The sequence below is a fragment of the Crocodylus siamensis genome, chromosome 5, assembly GCF_052110815.1.
Source record: "Crocodylus siamensis isolate JL-2025a chromosome 5, ASM5211081v1, whole genome shotgun sequence".
Lineage (NCBI taxonomy): Eukaryota > Metazoa > Chordata > Crocodylia > Crocodylidae > Crocodylus > Crocodylus siamensis.
In genome coordinates this window covers 173,807,997-173,829,889 of record NC_143399.1, presented here as the reverse complement: position 1 = coordinate 173,829,889, position 21,893 = coordinate 173,807,997, and the positions used below count along the sequence as shown (strand labels likewise).

Sequence of the window (21,893 nt, the reverse complement as noted above, 5' to 3'; positions counted from 1 at the left end):
CTTGGCCAACAATGCCAATAATCCGCTGGGGACCAGGTTGGGCTGGAAACCGGGCTGAGTCTGCCCAAGGTTGTACAAAAGTCAAGTGGGGGGCTACTGATGAGCTCCAATGGCTTGATATTTTCAAAACTGCATGTCCAGAAGCCCTGCTTGTGGGCATGGTGGGCATGTGGTTCTGACCAGCTCTCCCCAGCTGACACTTGTAGGGACCTGCACCCAGAAGCTCCACTTAAGCAGTACCATGTGCAGATTTCAATTTGCTGGTGCACATGGAGCAATTCAAGGTTTCATATGCACTAGCAACTTGAAACATCCCCATTGGCTGTGCTGGCACCATGTGATTTTGATCTGATTCCCCTATCCCCAGAACCCTGCAACCTACCATCGCCATGTGCCATGGCAGGATGCATAATTGTTGGGATCTGATATCAGACCCCATCATGCTATTAAATTAACATCTGCCAGGGGCCTTACTTTGGTCATCCACATTCAAGAAACATTAATTCAAACTGGAACAGGCTACTGAAATGATAGGAGAAATGGGAAGTCTATTTTGTAAGAGGCAATTGAAATCACTTGGCTTATGTAGCCTACATGAGAGAGGATATGACTGCTGTCTAGAACTTCAGCAGGGAAGTATACACAAGAGGAGCTTTAGATACCATCATTCAACTATTTTTTGACTCCTGACGGTTTTCCATATCTTTCTTTTGTTTGCTTGGGTAGCATCATGTATAAGGAGAGACCAAGAGATTCTGTAATTCAAATGCAGATGGCACTGTTATCAGAGCTGATTAACAGTCTTTAACATCTATTCAGGTGCTCATATGATGTTATCATCTAAGTATCCAAACACCTCAAAACATTTTTAAAATATGATCATAACACCTCTGTAGGTATTATACAGTTGGAATTAAGGCAGAAATAAAATGAGTGGTATCATAGCACACTGTACCAGAAGCTCAGAAACTCAGGGAATGAAAAGAGTACTGATAATACTACAGTAATAAATAGGATCATCATATCCCTAAGAGAAGTACTGAGGTAAACTGGGTAATAAGTCACTGGGACCTGTTGCAACTCCTCCAACAGTCATAGTCTGCTAAAACTGGCAGCTAATGCATAAAGGAGTGCACCAGGTCAGGGACTAGCCTGTGAACACCCTAATGGTTGTTGAACTCTGTGCCTGGGGAGGTTCTGCCAGACTTTGTGGTTGTGATGCTTATCTTTAGATAAAGGACAGGAATGCTGTTCCAAAGTACAATAAAAATAAACATAAACAAATGACTGGAAACGTCAAGATGTGTACAGGTCATAGTTTTTATAACCTTATTAATGTGACTCTTATGTATTTCTCCCCCAAGCTACTTTTTATCTGTTTATAACTATTCACTCTTTTGAATAAGAGACTCTAACTCTGCTTGTACTGAGGCCCTGAAAATATTAAGAATCATTATTCGTTATACAATGAAACTGATAAAAAATGCACCCTAACCAGGCAACTTCCTATCTCTGTTATCCCAACACAATCATGCAGTTTTGTCCATCTGTTTCTTTAGGCAGAATTTTAACTGTGAAGATACAAGGAAATTTCGAAGCAAGCATTTTAAAACAAATTGTTGAAGGGAAACATTTTTCTGACCTTTCAATTTCTTTTTTCTGTCCTCCAAAAGCTATCACAGTCCTAACGGCTGCCAGAACTTCCTCAGCAACAGCTCCTGCCTTTGCATATGCAGCTAGTTCTTTGTCTGTGAATGCAGACAGTATCTGCAGAAGGAAATTATTATAAGTTTATTACTCAAAGAAATATAGAATGAGATCAAGAATGTCTTCTATCATAGTTTCTACCTTATCAAAATATATTTTATACTGCCATTTACCAAATGCAGAGCTTTTTGCTATAAAAAAATCAGGACATACTATAAAAATCAGGCCATTCAATATTAAAAAAAATAAAGGTACATCAATTACATAAAAACTACTAACCAGAAAAATAAATTTTATTCTGTCAAAAACCGAGGCTTAGGCTTTCTGTTCTGCTGAGCTTTCACTCAGTGTAGTGGTGTACTCGGGGAGAGAGAGCATATGGATCACAGGATCATAGGAAAGTAGGGCTGGAAGGGACTTCACAGGGTCATCTAGTCCAGCTGCCTGCTCAAGGCAGGATCATTCCTAATGAACACAACCAAGCCAAGTGTCTTTCTAACCTGCTCTTGCAAACTTCCAAGAATGGAGATTCTACAGTTTCTCTATGTAGCCTGTCTCAATACTTGACCACCCTCATAGTCAGAAAGTTTTTCCAAATCTCTGACCTAAATTATCCCTACTGTATCTTGAGGCCATTGATTCTAATCCTGTTCCCTACAGCCAGGGAAAAAATCCCCTACAGCCAGGGCAGGGTCTTCTCTGTAATTGCCCTTCAGATATTTGAAGACTATTGTCAAATCCCTTCTCAGTCTTCTCTTCTCCAGTCTAAATAACTCTAGTTCTTTCATCTTTTCCTCATAAGACTTGACTCCCAGACCCCTAATCATTTTTGTTGCTCTGCGCTTGACTCTTTTCAATCTGTGCATACTTTATTGAAGTGTGGCAGCCAAAATTGGATACAGTACTCCACATGAGATCTCAGTAGTGCTGAATAAAGTGGAATAATCACTTTCTTTGATTTGTAAGTGACCTCCTGTTAATACAGCCCAGAATACTGTTGGCTTCTTTCGCAACAATAGCACATAGTTGGCTCGTATTCAGTTTGTGGTCTAAGGCAACCCCCAGGTCTTTATCTGCAGTACTGCAGCCCATCCAGTAATTCCCTGTTCGGAATTTCTTCATGCATTTTTTCTGTCCCAAGTGTAGGACTTTGCACTTGTTCTTGTTTAATTTCAGCTGATTGATTGTGGACGATTTTTTCATTCTATCCAGGTCATTCTAGATCCTAGCTCTGCCCTCCAGAGTGTCCACACCTCTACCCAAATTTGCTAAGCATGCACTCAATCCCATCATCCAAATCATTAATGAAGATGATACTTGATTCTCAGAGCAGATCTGCACCACTGATCTCTAGGCAGGTTATAACAGCCAGCATGCTGCTTTAATCAATGGTAGTTGCCTGCAATCTGTAAGAGGCCATATGACAGTGTGGCATAGCTTTCAGACAGCATTTTCCACAGAAACATCCTAGACAGCAGGTAAAGCCACAGCAGAATTCTACAAATCTTTTAGAGTATAAAAGGAAATAAAATATTTTCTATGGTTGGGATTTTAAAAATATTCAAAGGGAGTGAGGCATTCAAGACCCACTGAAGTACAATGCCAGTAAAATGCTTTACTCTCTTTTGCACCTTTGAAAATTCCAGCCAAAATCAGTAACAATTCTGTAAAAAGAGTTTATTTTAGAGATTAATCTGGTTTACTCTCACCTTTTGTATCAGTGTAGTTATTTCAGTGAGTTTATAATTATATCAACCCAACACCTAGGGTAGACATGCTTATACAGGTATAAAAATACCTTATACTGGCATAGTATAATGATCTATCTTTATGGGGTATATGGTATGCCACTATAAGCACTTTTATGTTGCTATAATTGTGTCCACACTAAGGGCACTATAACACTATAACTATACTACTATATGTCTTATATCTGTTTATAAAAAAGACATATACTATGAACCTTAATCACTCACAGGAAGTAATTCCCTCACTGAGTGTTATAGGGCACATCTACATGAGAAGTTTACTGTGGAGTTGCCTAATTAGCTCTACAGTAAACAATTTAGCATCTACACTTGTGGTCCTATTAAGCTGCAGGAAATAAATAAACTGCATAGCAGGTTAGTACTTGTAAATACAAGTACTACCCTGCTGGTGAGTTTTTTCGTGTGCAACAGCACGTGTAGATGCAGACCCAGCTGGCTGGGGCATGAGGGTGCTTCAGTAAGGTGGCTGCATACTGGTTAGTCCTGCACTAGAGCACCCTTGTACCCCAGTCAGCCCCTCTGCAGCATGTTGAGCTGGGTTGGAGTAGCCCCGGGCTGGCAGGCTACTCCCAGGCTCCCTGGCAGCTGGAGCTGCTCCAACTCAGCTCAATGTGCTGTGGTCCCAGGTGCTCACACAAATGCATTGCCTGGGTTCAATAAACTATGGTGAGATATGAGTCAGAGTTTATTGCTATACATTAATAACACATGTAGATGTGTCCACAGTGTATTTAACAGCTGCCCTGTCATGAGATGGAGAACTATATATCTAATTTCACACATGAATGATAATTCAATTTTCACCTACCTTTGCCCAGAGAGCAGATGAGAATCCAAGAACAGGACTGAGTGCCAGTATCACAAGTGTTAATTTCCACCCTTTTGTGAAACCAACTATAAATCCTGTGAGAAATGTAGATATTGCTTGAAAAAACATTCCAATTTTGTCTCCTATTCCCTCATTGATCTTGGAGACATCACTAAAAAACAAAGTTACATCCAAACAAATAATGAAACATGGAAAACACAGAAATCTTTTTGACTGAAGTAGTCAGTTTTATCACATTTTCTAATATATCAATTCTATCTTTGCAGGTTTCTCTAAACTGCATAGATTGAACTGATGTTTGCTTTTCAAACAGGAAAGACAGCCAGACCCCAGCAGTGGCCCATACCAATAGCCATGGGGTGCTAAAGCATACCACACAGCCTTCTGGCCACTGCAGAGAGCTGTGAGCAAAGCAGTTCCCACAGCCACACCCCTACCTCAGTTTCTGGGCTGGCTGAAGAAGGGGTGGGGGGAAAAACCACCCCTCCAGCCCAGCACCAGACCCCCAGATGGGAACAGCCTGGCATGGGGCAGTGGGGGGTCCAAACCTGGGCTTTCCTCCACTGAACCCTGATAGGAGTGGGTGCTGGAGTCTCCCACCACCCCTTTCCTGTCTGATGGTGCCAGGGGGGCAGGGGAAGCCCACACTGCAGGCTTGGCTCTGCCCTCCTAGAGTTGGGAGCCAGGAGTGAGGCTGAAGTCCCCCAGCCACATCCCTTCCTCTGTCTCCAGGCCAGCTGAAGGGGGCTAAGCTCTAACAACTGGAGACTTGGCTCTGTCCCCCGGAGCTGAGGGCTAGAGTGGCTGGAGTCCCCAGCCATGCCCCCTCCTCAGTCTCTGGCCCAGTTCGGGGAGGGGGAAGGGGAAGCCTGCACCAGGGCTTGGCTCCACCCCCTCAGGAGACTAAGGAGCCAGGAGTCCACTCTTGGCTCCCAGTGGGGGACCCCAAGCCACCCCAACCCCCTCCCCCATCTCTGGGCCTAGAGACTGAGGAGGGGGGCATGGCTGAGGGACTCCAGCCTGTTCCTGGCTCGGGGGGCAGAGCCAAGCCCTGGTGCAGGCTCCCCTGTGCCCCCCAGCTGGGCCAGAGACTGAGGAGGGGGGCATGGCTGAGGGAACTCCAGCCCTGCTCTTGGCTCCCAGGGACGGAGCCATGCTCCCCCTCCCCCCCTACACCAGGCTGCACCTGGCAGGGGGTCCAGTGCAGGGCTGGAAGGGTGGGTTCCCTGCCCGCCCCCCCCCCCCCGCCAAAACCCTCTCTCAGCCAGCCAGAGGAAGTGCTAGTGTTCTGGCTAGGGAGTCAGAAGGGTAGGGCAGACCCTGCTCTGCTGGAGCAGACAGCACACCCCAGGGCTGCAAAGCATCCTAGGATGCTGGGAGGACTGTGAGTTAACTTGAACCAGGAAGGGATCTGGGACAGAAGTTCCATAAACCGGTTTGACCTAAATCAGTTAAGTCTGATACTACTTCCATCCAGGTTAATCTTAAACCGTTTCAGCCAAATCCTATTTTGAAAGCAGTTTAAGTGCACTGTACTTCGGTTCTGTTACAGGTTTAAACCTGTTTCTGATCACTTAAACCCTGAATGAAGGAGTATTAAAGTTGGAGGGGTTTTGTTGGTCTGTGTGTAACTTCTGTCCCTAGCCTGTACCAGGAAATCCTAGTAGCAAATAAAACCACAAAAAAAAGTGACATGACACACATCACAGAAGCATGCGCCAACAGACACAGAGGCTTGGTCCTCCCAGGAGACACTCTGGCTGCTGGCCATAGTATCTTCCCTCCTTTATTTCTGCCCCAGCTCCTCCTGTATGCTGGGAGGAGTGGGGAAATAGCAGTTTCTCTGAAATGAGTCATTTCGCCCTGCACCAAAGCACACATGCAGGGGCATACACAGCAGCAAAAAGTAGCTGCACAAATTTGTACCCCTGCATGTGAAAGATGTGCCCATAAGGTCAAGCATGGTTTTTGAATCAACCTAAAATGCACAGGCCCCTGAAAAAAACATACAGATATAGGGGATGCCCTGGAAGCAAACGGACATAAGGATATACTAAGTGTTAGCCTAGTAAGATCAATGGTCCATCTAATTCAGTATCCTGTCTCCCACAGTGGCAGGAGGGGATGCTATACAGCAAGAGCAACAGACTGGATGTCTAGAGTGATCTATCCTCTTTCAGCAACCTCTCTGATATCCTGCATTGGTTTAGAAATGCCAGAGGATATATCTCCAGCCATTTTGTTTAATGACTATTAATAGAACTATCATCCATGAATTTGTCTAGTCCCTTTTTTGCACTTGGCTTTACTGTCTACCTCTACAACCTCTTGGCTTTACTGTCTACCTCTAACACATGTTAACTCAGTGCTACATTAAAAAAGTATTTTCTCTTGCTAATTTTAAACCTGTCTCCTGTGAATTTCAGTAGGTGTCCCCTAGTTCTAGCATTTTGGGTTGTGATGAATAACATGATTTTTGTGATTCCTATCATATCCCACAGGCCATGAAATCAGGAATGAGGCACTGTTCAACCAAGTGATAAATCTATCCAAAAGCTATGGGATAGTACTGATGGAACACAACTAATCTGGGCATCTGCTAGAACAACAATATAGTCAAACATAAATGTCAAGCTGGTTCCTAACTTGTGTGGAGGACAAGTTTCTATTCCAGAAGGTAGAAGATACAATTAGGGCAAGGATGGGCAAAATACGGCCTGCGGGCTAGATGTGGCCTGTGAGGCCATTCTATCCAGCCCATGGGGCCCCTAAACATGTAGAAAAAATTAATATTTATCTGCCCTTGGTTCCTGTCAAAAATGTCATTCTGGTCATGAAGAATATCAGGGACCCAGCTGAGGATGCAGAAGACCTGATGAACCCCTTATGGTGTTACTCTGCAATATTTTCCTTGAGCACCTTGATCTCTGGCTCAGAAGGTGAATAAATGTGCCCAAATGGAATCTGTGCCCCTGGCACAAAATGACAGGAACCAAGGACAGTAGCACCCAGGGGAAACCTGGAGGGCTCCCACAACATCAGAGCCCACCCAGCCCCATCCCCCCCAGCCAGAAGCCCCAGCCTGGAAGCACATGGCTTCCCTGTGCAGGAACCTCAGGTAAGGGAGGGGGGGAAGAAGGACTGGGGGGAACCTGGCCAGGGAAGGAGTGTGGGGGGAGGGAAAAGCAGCCCCTCTCCTGCCCCGTGGTTGGTGCCCCGTGCTGCAGCCACTTGCAGCCTGCATGGGCTGCCTGTGCCTGCTCCGGACAACCCCATGCAGACTGTGAGCAGCTGCAGCAGGGAGCGTTGGCCATGGGATGGGTGAGGGGCCACTTCCCCCCCCCCGCTCAGTTTTTCCCTGAGTTTCTTCCCTGCTCCTTCCCAACGTGGAGAAAGGCAGCCCCTCCCCTGCCCTATGGCCAGCGCTCCCTGCTGCAGCCGCTCACAGCCCATGTGGGGCTGTCCTGCACAGGCACAGGCAGCCCCAGGCGGGCTGCGAGTGGCTGTAGCATGGGGCGCTGGGCATGGGGTGGGAAGGGGCCACTTTCCCCATCCCCACGCTCAACACCACCTTGTAACCCAGCCCCACTGCCAGCCTTGGCCTCGCAGCGGCTCCAGGCTCGCCTGTTGGGGCTGCACATGGCAACAGCAGCTGTGGCCCCCCCCGCTTGCCGCACCGGGCAGTGTTTGCCACTGCTGCCTGTGGGCTGCCCAGTGCATGAGCTCCGGGTGGGCAGGAGCAGCCAACACTCCCCGGCACAGCAAGCAGGGGGGCCACAGCTGCTGCCACCGATGGGCAAGCCGGGAGCTGGCAGAAAGCCCAGGCTGGCAGTGGGGTGGGTTACAAGCTGGTGCTGAGCACAGGGAAAAGCGTCTCCTTGCTCACCCCATGGCCAGCACCCTACATTGTAGCCACTTTGAACTCACATGGGGCTGCCTGTGCTTGCTTCAGACAGCCCTGTATGGGCTGCGAGTGCCTGCAGCAGGGAGTGCCGGCCATGGAGCAGGTGAAGGGCCACTTTTCCTCATGCTAAGCACCAGCTTCGTCCCTGCCAGCGAGCAGGAGGTTGGGGCTGTGCACTGCCCCCCCGACTGTACTGTGGGGGTGGGGAGCACTGGGAGTGAGTGAGCGGGGAGGCAGCAGGAGCATGGGGCCCACACCAGTGTCCTGGGGCCAGTGCTGCTTGGGCCCAGAGCAGGGTGGCAGGAGCACGGGGTCCCAGCTGGCAGGGGTTCTATGGAGCCAGGCCAGATCCCCACTCTCCCTGCCAGTGCAGCCCAGCCCAACTCCACAGATCCCTGCCAGCCTGCGCCCCACTTTAGGCCCCACCGGTGCTTGCCTTGGGACATTGGTCCCAAGACATTGGAACATTGGTTCCAAGATGGTGACCAGGGAGTGGGGGACCTGTCAAGGGGCAGAGTTACCCATTCGGCCCTCAACAGCCTGCCAAAACTGGGTAAGCAGCCCTCCACCCAAAATAATTGCCTGCCCCTGTTCTAGGATGCCTCAAATGCAAAAGAAAAGTCCACAGATTATGGAAAATTGGCCAGGATGCCAATGAGCTACTCAACAACTACTTTGCCTCTGTCTTCACAAAAAAGTGAAGCTGCAGCCAGACACCTATGAAAGGATTATCTGGATAAGGAAGGGGACAAGCTAAGGGATAAGATAACTAAAGATGCAGTTAGTAAGCTTTTGATGTGTCTGAATGAATTTAAGTTAGAAGGGCCTAATGAACTTCATCCCAATGTATGGAAGGAACTGGAAGAGGGGATCTTGGAGCCTTTGGAAATAATATTCTTGAAGTCATAAGAGATGGTCAAGATATCAGAGGACTAGAAAAGGGGAATGTAGTAATCTTTTAAAAAGGCAGAAAAGAGGATGTGGGAAATTACAGATCAGTTAGCCTTACCACAATACTTGGGAATTTACTGGAGCTTATCCTAAGGAAGGGATTTGCAAGCATCTGGAGGAGGAGATGCTCATCACAAGCACCCAGCAAAAATTTACTAAGAAGAAATCACGTCAAACAAACTCAATCTCCTTCTTTGAAAGCCATTTACTGTGGGAACCCATGAGAGGGTAGGTACTGCTGAGTGGAACTGGGATGGAATCTGTAGTTGGAGAAAAAGGGGGTCTTGCCCATGGAAGTATGGACAGCATTGTTGTATGTGAATTCTGCAAAGGGGAGCAGGGTTACCCAATTATCCTGATGAAAATTTAAAAAGCATCTAAGGCAGTGCTTTTCAACCTTTTTGCATTTGCAGACCCCTAAGAAATTGACTGGAAGGACCCATTTTAATTGTAACTGTGGGTATTCACATGCTTTTGATTGATCAGTCATTTTTTACAGATGCTTTAGACATAGTTTGCAGACCCCCAGGTGTGCAAGGACCATACGTTGAAAACTGCTCTTCTAAGGTGTTGCTCAAGTGTCTAGTTTACACACTGCATTTGACCTTTAGTCTGATGGTGATATGGAGATGAATGAAGAGGCTCCACATCCAGGACCTTACAGAACTAATGCTAGCAGTATGAAATAAACTGAGAACCATAATCAGAGAGCAGTTCTGGCGGGCAGCTATATAGGCAAAATATATATGCCTCAGAAATAGTTTGGCCATTTTGCTGGCAGTGGGGACAGCGTGGACAGGGATAAAATGGGCCATTTTAGTTAATACATCCACCATGACCATAATTGTGGAGCAGGTCTCAGAACGTGGGAGGTCCACAATGAAATTCACTGACAGGATTGATGAAGGTAGCATGGGAGTGGGTAACAGCTGGAGGAGACCACCTGGCCTGGTTCAAAGTTTCTTGGTTCAGGCACACATAGTGCGTAAGTAGACATACTGTTTGACATCATTGCCATTCAGGGCCACCAGAACTGCTGAGAGATTAAGAGCTGGGTCTTGGAACACCCAAAGTGTCCTGCAGGAAGTGAGTCATGACAAAGCTATAATATTCTTGACCTTACGGGACTGTCTGGGATGCACATATGCTGTCAAAAAATAACCTCCTGAGCCACCAAAAATTGGGTTGGGAAGTCCCCACTGACTGGCACAGTTCCTCTGCAAGGGCCATTTGGATGGCTGAAAGGATGCTTTGCCAAGTAGTTCCCCAAAAGAAGTTCTTAGGTTGGAGAATAGTGGAAGGTGGTAATGGCTCTAGAGAAGAAGTTCATCCTTATGGGACAGGTCATCTGCCTTTTCGTTCTTGGCTCCTGGGCAATGGGTGATTATGAAATTAAAGAAGATTGACCAGCGGACCTGGCATGAATTCAGCTTCCAGTGTATCTCCTTCCAAATTCTTATGGTCTGTTATTGCCTGAACAGGGTGGAGGGAAGGTGCCACAACTCCTCAAAAGCTGCCTTGATCATAAGGAGTTCCTGGTTCAAAATGTTGTAATTCCTTCTGGAGGGAGTTAGGGCCCTGGAATAAAAGGTGCAAGGCTGTAACTTGTTTGGGGTATATGAAGTCTGAGACAGAATATCCCCTATGGCACAATTCAAGGAGTCAACTTGCACTATAAACGATTTTGTGAGGTCGGGGTGCACCAGGGCAGGTGCAGAAGTGAAAGCCCTTTTCACTGTCTCAAAAGCCATTTGGGCTTGTGGAGACCATTTGAATGGTACCCCTTTCTTCAGAAGGGAAGTTAGTGGGACTACTAGGTGTGAAAATCCTTTAACAAAACATCTGTACAAGCTAGCAAAGTCCACAAACTGTTGGACCCCTTTAACATAGTGTGCTGTGGCCTATCCAGTGACTTTATGGGGGGTCCAGTGTTAGGCCCTTAGTGGAAATTTACTTTATGGGGAGTCCATTGTTAGGCCTTGATGGAAATTATAAAACCCAAAAATTCAGTTGAGGTACGATCAAACTCACATTTCTCTAGCTTGACATACAGGTGGTTCTCTCAAAGCCGGATCAAGACCTGACAGCTCTCTCTGTTCCTGTGTTGAGTACTGGGCAGGATCACCAGAGAAAACTAAAATATCATCCAGAGAAATTATAATACATTGCTCCAACATATTAACAAAGTGTTGGAATGTAGCAAGAGCACTGTAGAGTTTGAAAGGCATAGCCAGGTATTCAAATTGCCCATAGCAGGACTAAAATATGGTCTTGACTTATTAATTAACAGCAGCAGGAAATGATTACAAACTGTTATCCTGTTTAAGGCCCTGTAGTCAACACAGGGACATACAGAGCTCTCATTCTTGGTCATGAAGAATATCAGGGACCCATCTGAGGATGCAGAAGACCTGATGAACCCCCTTATGGTGTTACTCTGCAATATTTTCCTTGAGCACCTTGATCTCTGGCTCAGAAGGTGAATAAATGTGCCCAAATGGAATCTGTGCCCCTGGCACAAAATCGATGGGGTAATCATAAGTATGGTGCAGGGAAAGTTGGTCTGCTTCTTTCTTATTGAATACATCACCCAAATCCTGGTATTTGTCATGGAGTGATGGATCAGGTTCCAGGGAATACATACTTTCTGCTAAGGCCAGCCATGAATCTGTTATGGTTGGTACAAGTGACCTGGTATCTTCAGCCCTATTTCCAGTCTGGGTATTAACTGGATAAATCTCCTCCTAACAGCAGTAAGTTAAGTTGAAATGGAGTTCCCTTACAATATTTGGGGTATGGAGAGAGAGCCAAGGGGTTCCCACTATAACCAAAAAAGTGAAGGAAATGGATGAGATCAAAACAAAGAGATTCTTGGTGATCAACGATTGAGACTCCTAATGGGACTCTTTCACTGTGATAGGACCCAAAGAGAATGGAAATCCTTCTACGGCTTCTACTACCCCTGGGTTCTGTTTTGGTCAGACCAGTATGTGATGATGTTCAGCAAGAACTGAGTCCATGAAGTTACTAGAGGTTCCTGTGTCTAAGAGGGCTGGAAGAAAGACAACCATCCCAAACAGGTGCTATAGTTGAAGAGTGAATAGCAAGGATGAGTCTTGGGGTTTGGTGGTGCTTGAGAGTTTGCTGCAAATTGGAGAAACTGATTGAATGGTCAGCGGTGGGCCTAGACAACACTTATCTACCAAAGCTGGGCCAGGAAGTACCCAAAGAGGAGACAGGCATTCCTTTCATTGGGCATATCCATGCAAAATGCCTGGACTTCCCATAATACAGGCAGAGGCCCTAGGCACAACAATGAGGCTTCTCCTCTGTGGGGAACCATTTCCCAGCTTTGTCTATCTGCATGGCCTCTACTGGGGGTAGCGTTGGCTCTTTCAAGCCATCCCTGAAGGCCAACATTAGTCCAACCTTCCTTTTGTTGCTTTAACAGATGGGCATAAGTAGGTGTTGTATGGCCTTAGTCCCCTTTCAGCCAATGACCTGCTTCTCAGCGATGACAGGGTGGGACCTAGAACTCATCACTTGGGTACCTTGGTAGATTCTGTCTCTTGCCTGCCCCAGCCACATCTGACCTGGTTCTTGCTTCTCTATAGGTGTCTGCACCAGCGTCCCTGCAGTTGTCACGAAGTCCAATGCTGGCTGCCTCTTGCTCGGTGTTCTTTCGAATGCTGCTCGACACAGCCACATCAACTGCAGCATCCCCAGCTGCCTGTGAATCCTCAGTGGAAAGTCCTTCTAATATCTTCTCTTTCCTAATGCCCCAGACTCTCCCTGGTGGCCCCTCTCTGGAGTTGGAAGTACCTTCATGAATCCACCATGCACCAATCTGGACAGAGAAGCTGTTCTGGCAACATTGTCCCAAACCCGGCATTCCAGTGGCATTCTCCCCTTCGGCTGAGGTAAGTGACAGGGGCAGATTACCTTCTGGGCTTTCCCTTTCTCTCCTATCCCCCTTTCTGTTGTCACATATAGATACTGAGCTCAATGAGTCCATCCAAAGCAGCTGGGAGCTACACCCAGTCTAACTTATCTTTAATGTGGCCCTAAAGATCCTGGTGGAAATGGAAATGTTGAGCTGCCTTGTTCCACCCTGTCAGCTACCAACCACCTAAATTTGGCAACATAACTTGACACCTTGTACCACTCCTATATGATGGTCTGAAGAGCTCACTCCACAGTATGGACCAGATGTGGATCACAAAAGCTTTTGTCTGTGCCCTGGATAAAGTTTTCAAGGTTGTCAAGGAGGGCATTTGCTGATTCTGAAGTGGGGAAGCCCAGGTCAGGGCATCGCCAGTGAGTAGACAGATAATCTGCCCTACCTTGGCCATATCTAATGTGTTGGTTCTGGGGCAGAAATGAAAAGTGAGGCAGCAATGATTAATGAACTCCAAGAAACAACAAGGGTCTCCACTGAAATTGTTGGGCAGTGGAACCTGAAATTCAGGGTAAGCTGAGTGAGTTGTCTCCCCTTGTGGAGGCAGAAGCAGGGTACATTGGGTTTGTAGAGCTGTAATGTGGGCTTGCAGCCCCTGTAAAGCAGCCATCAGCTCTCCCCCAGAAATCTGCTCTGGTGGTAGACCCTTGGTGGTATCCATCTTCCCGGTACCACATAGTTGTGAGGATTCATCCAGGATGTAGATAGCAAGGCCTGTGGATAGGCCCTGGGGGGAAACTAGGAGGCAACTAGGTTAGTAAGGTGAGGGTACATGTTGCCAGAGCTGAGTTGGGGAGATCCAAGAGACGTAGTCTGAGACGTAAACTGAGGTCAGGAGCCAGGGGTCATAGAACCGGTGCCAAGTTCTAGATCAGGGTCAAGGAAACCAAGCTAAGTCAGGATGCCAGAAAAAACACTAAATTTCAGGGGAGAACCAAGATCAGGGTCAGGAAAAGCCAAAGCCAGGTCATAAATCAGAAGAACCAGGGAGAGTGGTGAATATGAGGCTTGCCGGAACAGACTAAGGTTGTATATGGACATATCTGCAGCCTGAGACTGCAGGTATGTTTAAAAGAGGTCAGGGCCAATTTCAGCAGTCAGTCTGGTTGCAAAGAACTGGGTCAGCCACATTGGCCAAGGATCAAGGGCAGGTGTGATAACTCATGTGGTTGTTCCAGCCAGGCCTACTCAGAGACCCTGACAATCAGTGTGCATGAAAGCTGATCAATCAAGATAGGTTTAAGTCATCCTGGCAGTGCAGTGATGTTGATGCTGCTCTGGCATCCCTTTTCCACACTAGTTCAGATTCCAGGGCCCTCACTGTGAAATCCTACACGAGATGTACATTCAATTCAGTAGATTTTTTTTTCATACAAATTGTAAGAATGTGTTAGTATAGATCATAGATATGGCAAGAAACATTGTTTAAAGGCAATTCAAAATTGTTAGTTAATAATATACTCACTCTATAAGTCGAGTGTTGAGTTCACCCACATCATTTACATCAAACCATCCAATTTCCTGTCGCATTATTGCATGAAAAAATTGCTGTCTGATTTTCTTGATTTGCCGGCCAGCTGCCACCGTCCAAAATGCAACTTGCATGTAGGCAGCAAAGAGAACACCAGCTCCTATTTCAGAATAATAGTATGCATATCTGAAAGGAACAAAATTGCAGAGGTTTTTCAAAACTGGATTCTTTTCCCTCCAAATGAATGAACTAGGAACAGATTTTAATTTCAATACTTTACCTAAGCAACTGAACAAATATGAAATATTCTTGGATGTTATCCACACTTTTTCTCTTCATTATAGGAATATTTTTCAGACATTCTTTTTACAACCAGGTTTTCAAATTATATATCCTGTTCACTTAAATGTGTCACCTCCACAAATTATAGTTGCATTTGTGTGTGCCCATGGGGATTAATGTAAACATTGTTAGCTTAGAGGTTAGTGAGATATGTGTACAAAACCTGTTCTATTTGGTACTCTTATCGACTGCAGGTATGGTAAGGTGAAGAAAAGTTAAGAATGGAATTTTAAAAAATGTTTATATGATTTAAGAGCACCACTCATATGGATGATTTTGGAATAACCTCCACCTCTTAATCCTATAAAGCAGGAAAGATAATTTGTTTCAATATTATCATCATTAACTGAGTATGCAAACCTTGGCATACTCTTTAGTGTGAGAATTTAGAAATATTGTAGACATAAAATGCACGTATATTCCTAAAGTAAAAAAATGATATATTAATAATTCAATCAAATAAAAAAGAGGCTCTATACATCCTTAAAATACACTACATTTACTTTTGCTAAGGTAAATTCTAATATTCAGTGAAAGTCTTCGGGGCATTGTTTGTATTTTAATTTCAGTTTTATTCCACTTTATGCCATCAAGCAAAAGAAACAAATAACATTCTGATACCTCATAATTAATAACATGAATCGTATCTAAACTGTACTGTAGAGGTGAATGACTAATTTAAGATTCTATGGTTAGTTCAATATTGATCCCTTAGCAGAAAATCCAGAAACAGGAAGACTGCAGTAATCAGGAGCACTGCATTAACACAACAACAATTATTACAACATTTGTTCAAATGTAAGTTCTATGACAAAATATAGTGAATTAGTTTTGTGTCAGATTACAAAATAAGTTTGATCTGTAAAGAAAAGTCTTTCATGTACATTAATAAGAGAAGGGACACTCATTACCTCACTGTGAAGGAATTATTCAACAATAAATGTTTGGATAAAAAGCCTGGTTTCAGGTTTACTTTATGAGTAACAAATATATCCAGTATGTTTTTTTAGTGCCCACTTTCTGTAGTTATCCATGTAATACTGTGCATTAATAATTAATAATTCCTGTATTTGTAAACTGTTTTGGTGGATATCAGGACATAACATATATTATAGGATGCGTAATTATAAATTGCTTTCAAGAGTAGGCAGGCCTACTTTTTAGAACTAAATCTATTCTTTCTGGTGAGTTTTTTAAAAACTAAATCTGTTCTGGACATGGGTGAAGCCTGTGAAATACCAAAGTTTGTCTGTGTTGAAATGAACTGTATGTTCCTGTTGTCTGGGAAAAGGGTGGCAGGGAAGTAAGAAGGGGAGAAGAAAAGTTGGGATTTGAAAGGAGGAAAACAAAACGATGTAATGGAAGTCCATTCCCACATGGAGAAAGGGCAGCAGAAGGGCTAGGAAGCCCTCCTGGCTAAATAGGAAATCACAGTCCTCTTTAGAAAGAAGAAAGAGGCGTACAAACAATGGAAGCTGGGGACAGGCCCCAAGGAGGACTATACAACAACTGCCCGCACTTGTAGGGAACAAATTAGAAAGGCTAAGGCAGAGATCCAACTTAGATTCACAACAGATATCAAGGACAACAAAAAGTCCTTCTATAGATATGCAGGGAACAAGACGAAAGCAAATGGGAGCGTGGGGCCACTGCTCAACAACTCGGGCCATCTGGTTACCAACACTAAGGAGAAAACTGAACTCCTGAATGACTACTTTGCCTCAGTATTTCGCCGGGCCACGGAGAAAATCATGCCTGATAGGGTACAGAATGAGCAGGACAGAACTGATTGCCTCCCTACTGTTGTCATGTAACTGGTGTGTGATCAATTAAAAAAATTAGACATACGTAAGTAAGCAGGACTGGATGAACTCCATCCAAGGGTGCTGAAAGAGCTGGCTGATGTCATTGCAAAGCCCCTGGTGAAACTGTTCCAAAACTCATGGCACTCCAGAGAGGTCCCTGAGGACTGGAAGAGGGCCAGTGTTGTGCCCATCTTTAAGAAGAGGAGGAGGGTGGACCCGGGTAACTATAGGCCAGTTAGCCTAACTTCTATCCCAGGAAAAATCCTGGAAAAATTCATTAAGGAGTCTATATGTGATAGGCTTGCAGAAGGTAGGATTCTGAATGACAGCCAGCTTAGCTTCATCACAGACAGGTCTTGTCTTACCAACCTTATCTTCTTTTATGATTAGGTGACTCAGGAGAAGTGGTGGATATTATATACCTTGACTTCCAGAAAGCCTTTGATCTGGTATCCCATGATGTTCTCGCAAGAAAATTGGAAGACAGTGAGCTTAACTGTGGGTATGAAGCTGGTTGTGGGGTAGGACCCAGAGAGTCCTAATAAACGGATCTGTATCATCTTCGTGAGATGTGGGCAGCAGTGTCCCAGAGGGGTCAGTGTTTCATCCCGTACTTTCCAACATCTTCATCAATGATTTGGTGAAGAGCTCACTGGCCAAGTTCACAGATAACACAAAGTTACGGGGAAGCGTGGTCATGCTTGAAGATAGGCTACAGAAACAGGCAGATCCAGACAAGCTAGCAAGTTGGGCAAGCCAGAACCAGATGAAGTTCAACCTCGAGATATGTAAAAAGCTCCACCTGGGGACAAACAATCCCCTGAACATCTACAGGTTTGGCAATGCCAACCTAACCAGCACTATGAATGAAAGAGACCTTGGGGTAATAATAAAGCTCAGCATGAATATGAGCCAGCAGCATGATTCTGTTGCCAGCAGGGCAAATAATACTCTGGCATGCATCAATCAATGCATCGCCAGTAAGACCAAGGAGGTGATTCTTCGGCTGTACTCAGCACTGGTGAGACTGCAACTGGAGTACTGCATCCAATTCTGGGTGCCGCACTTTAACAAGGATGTGGTATAACTTGAGAGAGTCCAGAGAAGAGTCACCCATATGATTAGAGGCTTGCATGGCAAGCCATACGAGGAGGGACCTGGGACTCTTCAGCCTGAAAAAGAGAAGGCAGAGAGGGGACTTTGTAACAGTTTGTCACTATATCAGGGGAGTACATCAGGGGCTCGGTGAACAACTGTTCACCACGGTACCCTTAGGGAGAACCAGGAGTAATGGCCACAAACTCCTGGAAGACCATTTCAGGCTCAACATTAAGAAAAACTTCTTCACAGTTAGGGTGGCCAGACTGAAATAAGCTCCCTCCAGACATGGTGCTATCGCCTACTCAGGAAATCTTCAAGAGGAGACTGGATAGCCATCTTGCTGGGGTCGCCTGACCCCACCTGTCCTTTCTGCCTAGTGCAGGAGCTGGACCCAATGATCTTCTGAGGTCTCTTCCAGCCCTACAATCTATGAATCTATGAAAGAAAATATTACCTAAATATTTTCTAAGCCCAGCCCCCTTCTGGTCAGGTGTTTTCCCTTGAGAGCCACCTGATCCCTGTCTGCAGCCTTTCACCTCTTAAAGTAATAGGAGCACTAAGCTCCCTGTTACACTGCTGATTGTAGTAGTTTCCACATTTTGCTCTGAAGAACCAGCTTTTCAATCCCTATTTCATTTTATCCTATCTAAATAGTGAAGGTGAATGTTCTCAGTATGCCTATGAGAATCTAATGGTATCATATCCTCCTGGTATCTTGACTTCAATGACATGTCTGGGCAATAAATTCCATAAGTTTGTTAGGCATTATACAAAACGTATTTCATATAATCAAATAAAATATAAATCACATAAAATATAATTTTATATTTTGTAATTACTGAATTCATTGCACTGGAGGCTAGGCTTGGGCTTGAATGCTTTGTTGAGCTTTTGGGAGTTGGCTAGTTTTCCACTGAAAGTGAGCTAGGGGGGTTTTAAGGTAGAGAGTTGTCAGGTTAGACCTAGAGAGTAGGCCTGGGGGTCAGCCAAAGCAGCAGTGTAGGCATCCCTGCATTAAACATGGTAGACCCATACATCTTCTACTTTAGGGATGCCATCTATTTTCTGAAACAGTCTTCTGCTCTGTATCCTTGAGTATGCTAGATTCATTTAATATTGGCACTACCCCCTAGCATACCTGTTACATGTTTATATATAAACCTTGGAAAAAGTATGATATTATACTTTAGATGATTCTGTAAATGGAAACAATATTTTACTGGAGAATGACACCAATATAAATTAAGTCTTTCTACCATTCTTAATACAGCAGTCTGATCTTCATTTAGTGTCCAGATCTTCTCCTTCCTGAAATTCATCTTTAGAAGTTCAGGCCATGGACAGACATTACCTTGTACTCCTATAAAAAGTCAGTGTATGATGTGTATGCCACCTATGTGGCCACAGAAATGGGAGTGCACTACAGAAATGGGAATTTCTCTGCAGTGCTACATTTTTAGCACCACATGTAAAGTCTGTACACTTACATATAGTACAGCTGTGCTCCCTCAGCATCTCATGGCTCTTTACTCTTTTCCTTCCCTCCAAGCAGCAGACTCCATGAGCAGAGACCCAAGTTACATCTCAGTCAGGACTAGGATCTGTAACTCTATTCATCACAGCAGCAGCAACAGAGTAGTGGACCTGAGGCAGCAGTGGGCTCCCCTCCTACGGAAAGCCCATTCCTGCCCCAGAGACCAGGGAGCTGCAACTCTGCTTAGCCCCCTTTTCCCTCTACCCCAATAGCAAGAATTACAATGGCAGTCAGATACTCAACTTGATCACATTTCTCTGTTTTGATGTAATTCGGTGTCTTTTCATCTCATCAATTTCAGAACTTCAGGAAATGATGTTAGTGAAGGTGGGAACCTGGAGCTCTTTCAAAAGGGCAGGAGCTGGTATGTTTTAACTGTTATGTGTGAATGAGCTGAGAATGATTCAAATGCAGCAAATCTGCTCCAGCTTTGGCCATATATAGACATCCAGTTTCTCCTGGGAGAGTCACTGTTCCCAAGAGAAACCACAAGTGTACAGAAGTTCAGGATTTTTATCCCAGAGCAAAAATGACTGCTCCACAAGAAAAATAACCCAGAAAAAACCAGGAGTTTCTCACTGGAGATTGAATGTCTGTACATGTTCTCTTCTAAGAGAAGTACACCAACACCCCACAATAAAATCATAGAAATTTAGCATTAGACAGGACTTCAGAAGATCATCTAGCCCAATCCCCTGCTCAAAGCAGGACCATCCCCAACTAGATCATTCCCAGAAGAGCTTTGTCAAGCCAGACCCTAAAAACCTCCAAGCATGGATATTTCACCACCTCTTTAAGAAATTTGTTCTACTGCTTCACCACTTTCCTAGTGAGCAAGTTGTTCCTAATATCCCAACTAAATCCACCTTGCTGCAACTTGAGACCATTGCTTTTTGTTCTGTCACCACTGAAAACAGTCTAGCTCCATCCTCTTTGGAACCACCCTTCAGGTAGTTAAAGGCTGCTATCAAATCCCCTCTCTGTTTTCTCTTCTCCAGACTAAATAAGTCCAGTTCCCTCAGCCTCTCTTCAGAAGTCATGTGCTCGAGCCCTGAACCATTTTTGTTGGTTTCCGCTGGACTCTCTCTAGCTTGTCCACATTCTTTCTATAGTGGGAGGCCAAAAAGTGGACACAGTACTCCAGATGTGGCCTCACCAGTGCACAATAGAGTGGAATAATTACTTCCCTCCATCTGCTGGCAATGCTCTTACTAGTGCAGCCTAATATGCTGTTAGCCTTCTTGGCAGCAAGGGCACCCTGCTGAATGATATCCATCTTATTGTCCACTGTAACTCCCAAGTCTTTTTCTGCAGAACTGCTGCTTAGCCCACTGGTCCCAAGACTGTAGCAGTGCATGGGATTCTTCCATCCTAAGTGCAGGACTTTGCACGTGTCCTTAATGAACCTCATGAGATTTCTTTTGGAGCAATCCTCCAATTTGTCTAGGTCATTTTGAATCCTAGCCCTACCCTCCAGTGTGTCTACTACACCCCGCATCTTGATGGCATCCATGCAACACATCCCATCTTCCAGATCATTAATGAAGATATTGAACAAAACTGGTCCCAGGACCAACCCCTGGGGCACTTCACTTGATACTGACTGCCAGGTAGACATTGAGCCATTGGCTACTACCCATAGAGCCTGACAATCCAGCCAGCTTTCTATCCACCTTACAGTCCAGTCATCCAACCCATACTTTCTCAGCTTGCTTTGTAAGAATGCTGTGGGAGATGGTATCAAAGACTTGCTAAAGTCAAGATATATTACATTCTCTGTTCTCCCCACATCCACAGAGACAGTAATCTCATCATAGAAGGCAATCAGGTTGGTCAGGCATAATTTGCCCTTGGTGAATCCATGCTGACTGTTCTTAATCAGTCATCTTCTCCTCCAAGTGCTTAGAAATGGATTCTTTAAGGACCTGCTCAATGATTTTCCAGGGACTGAGGTGAAACTGACTGGTCTGTAGTTCTCTGGATCCTCCTTCTTCTCTTTCTTAAAGATGGTCACTATATTTGCCCTTTTCCAATTGTCCAGGACCTCCCTTGATCACCACAAATTTTCAAAGATAATGGCCAGTGGCTCTGCAATCACATCAGCCAACTCCCTCAGTGTCATTGGATGTACTGCACCTGGCCCCATGGACTTGTACACATCCAGCTTTTCTAAAAAGTCCCTAACCTGTTCTTTCACTGCTGCAGGTTGTTCACCTTCTCCCAGACTCTGCTGCCTGGTACAGTAGTCTGGGAGTTGACCTTGCCTATGAAGACCAATGTAAAAAAAGGCATTGATTACTTCAGCTTTCTCCTCATCATCTGTCAGTAGGTTGCCTCCCCCATTCAGTAAGGGACCCACACTTTCCCTGACCTTCCTCATGTTGCTAGTATACATGTAGAAACCCTTCTTGTTGCCCTTCACGCTCCTTACTACCTGCAACTCCAACTGCACTTTGGGCTTCCTGACTATGCTTTGCTTCCCCTCCCTCCTCTGGGAAACTGTGCCACTTGCTGGACTGTTG

The 21,893-nt window shown here is 45.1% G+C and overlaps 1 protein-coding gene across 1 annotated transcript in view; it reads right to left on the bottom strand.

Annotated features, from left to right (window-relative positions):
* The window catches only part of LOC149864925 (phosphatidylcholine translocator ABCB4-like), a 99,391-nt gene that overhangs the window by 66,780 nt on the left and 10,718 nt on the right, over positions 1 to 21,893 (bottom strand). The window contains exons 6-8 of the mRNA XM_090047183.1: positions 14,584 to 14,775; positions 4,285 to 4,456; positions 1,643 to 1,767 (exon numbers count right to left, since the gene is read on the bottom strand). Coding sequence (XP_089903309.1) covers positions 1,643 to 1,767; positions 4,285 to 4,456; positions 14,584 to 14,775 — 489 coding nt within the window. The remainder of the gene's footprint in view (positions 1 to 1,642; positions 1,768 to 4,284; positions 4,457 to 14,583; positions 14,776 to 21,893) is intronic.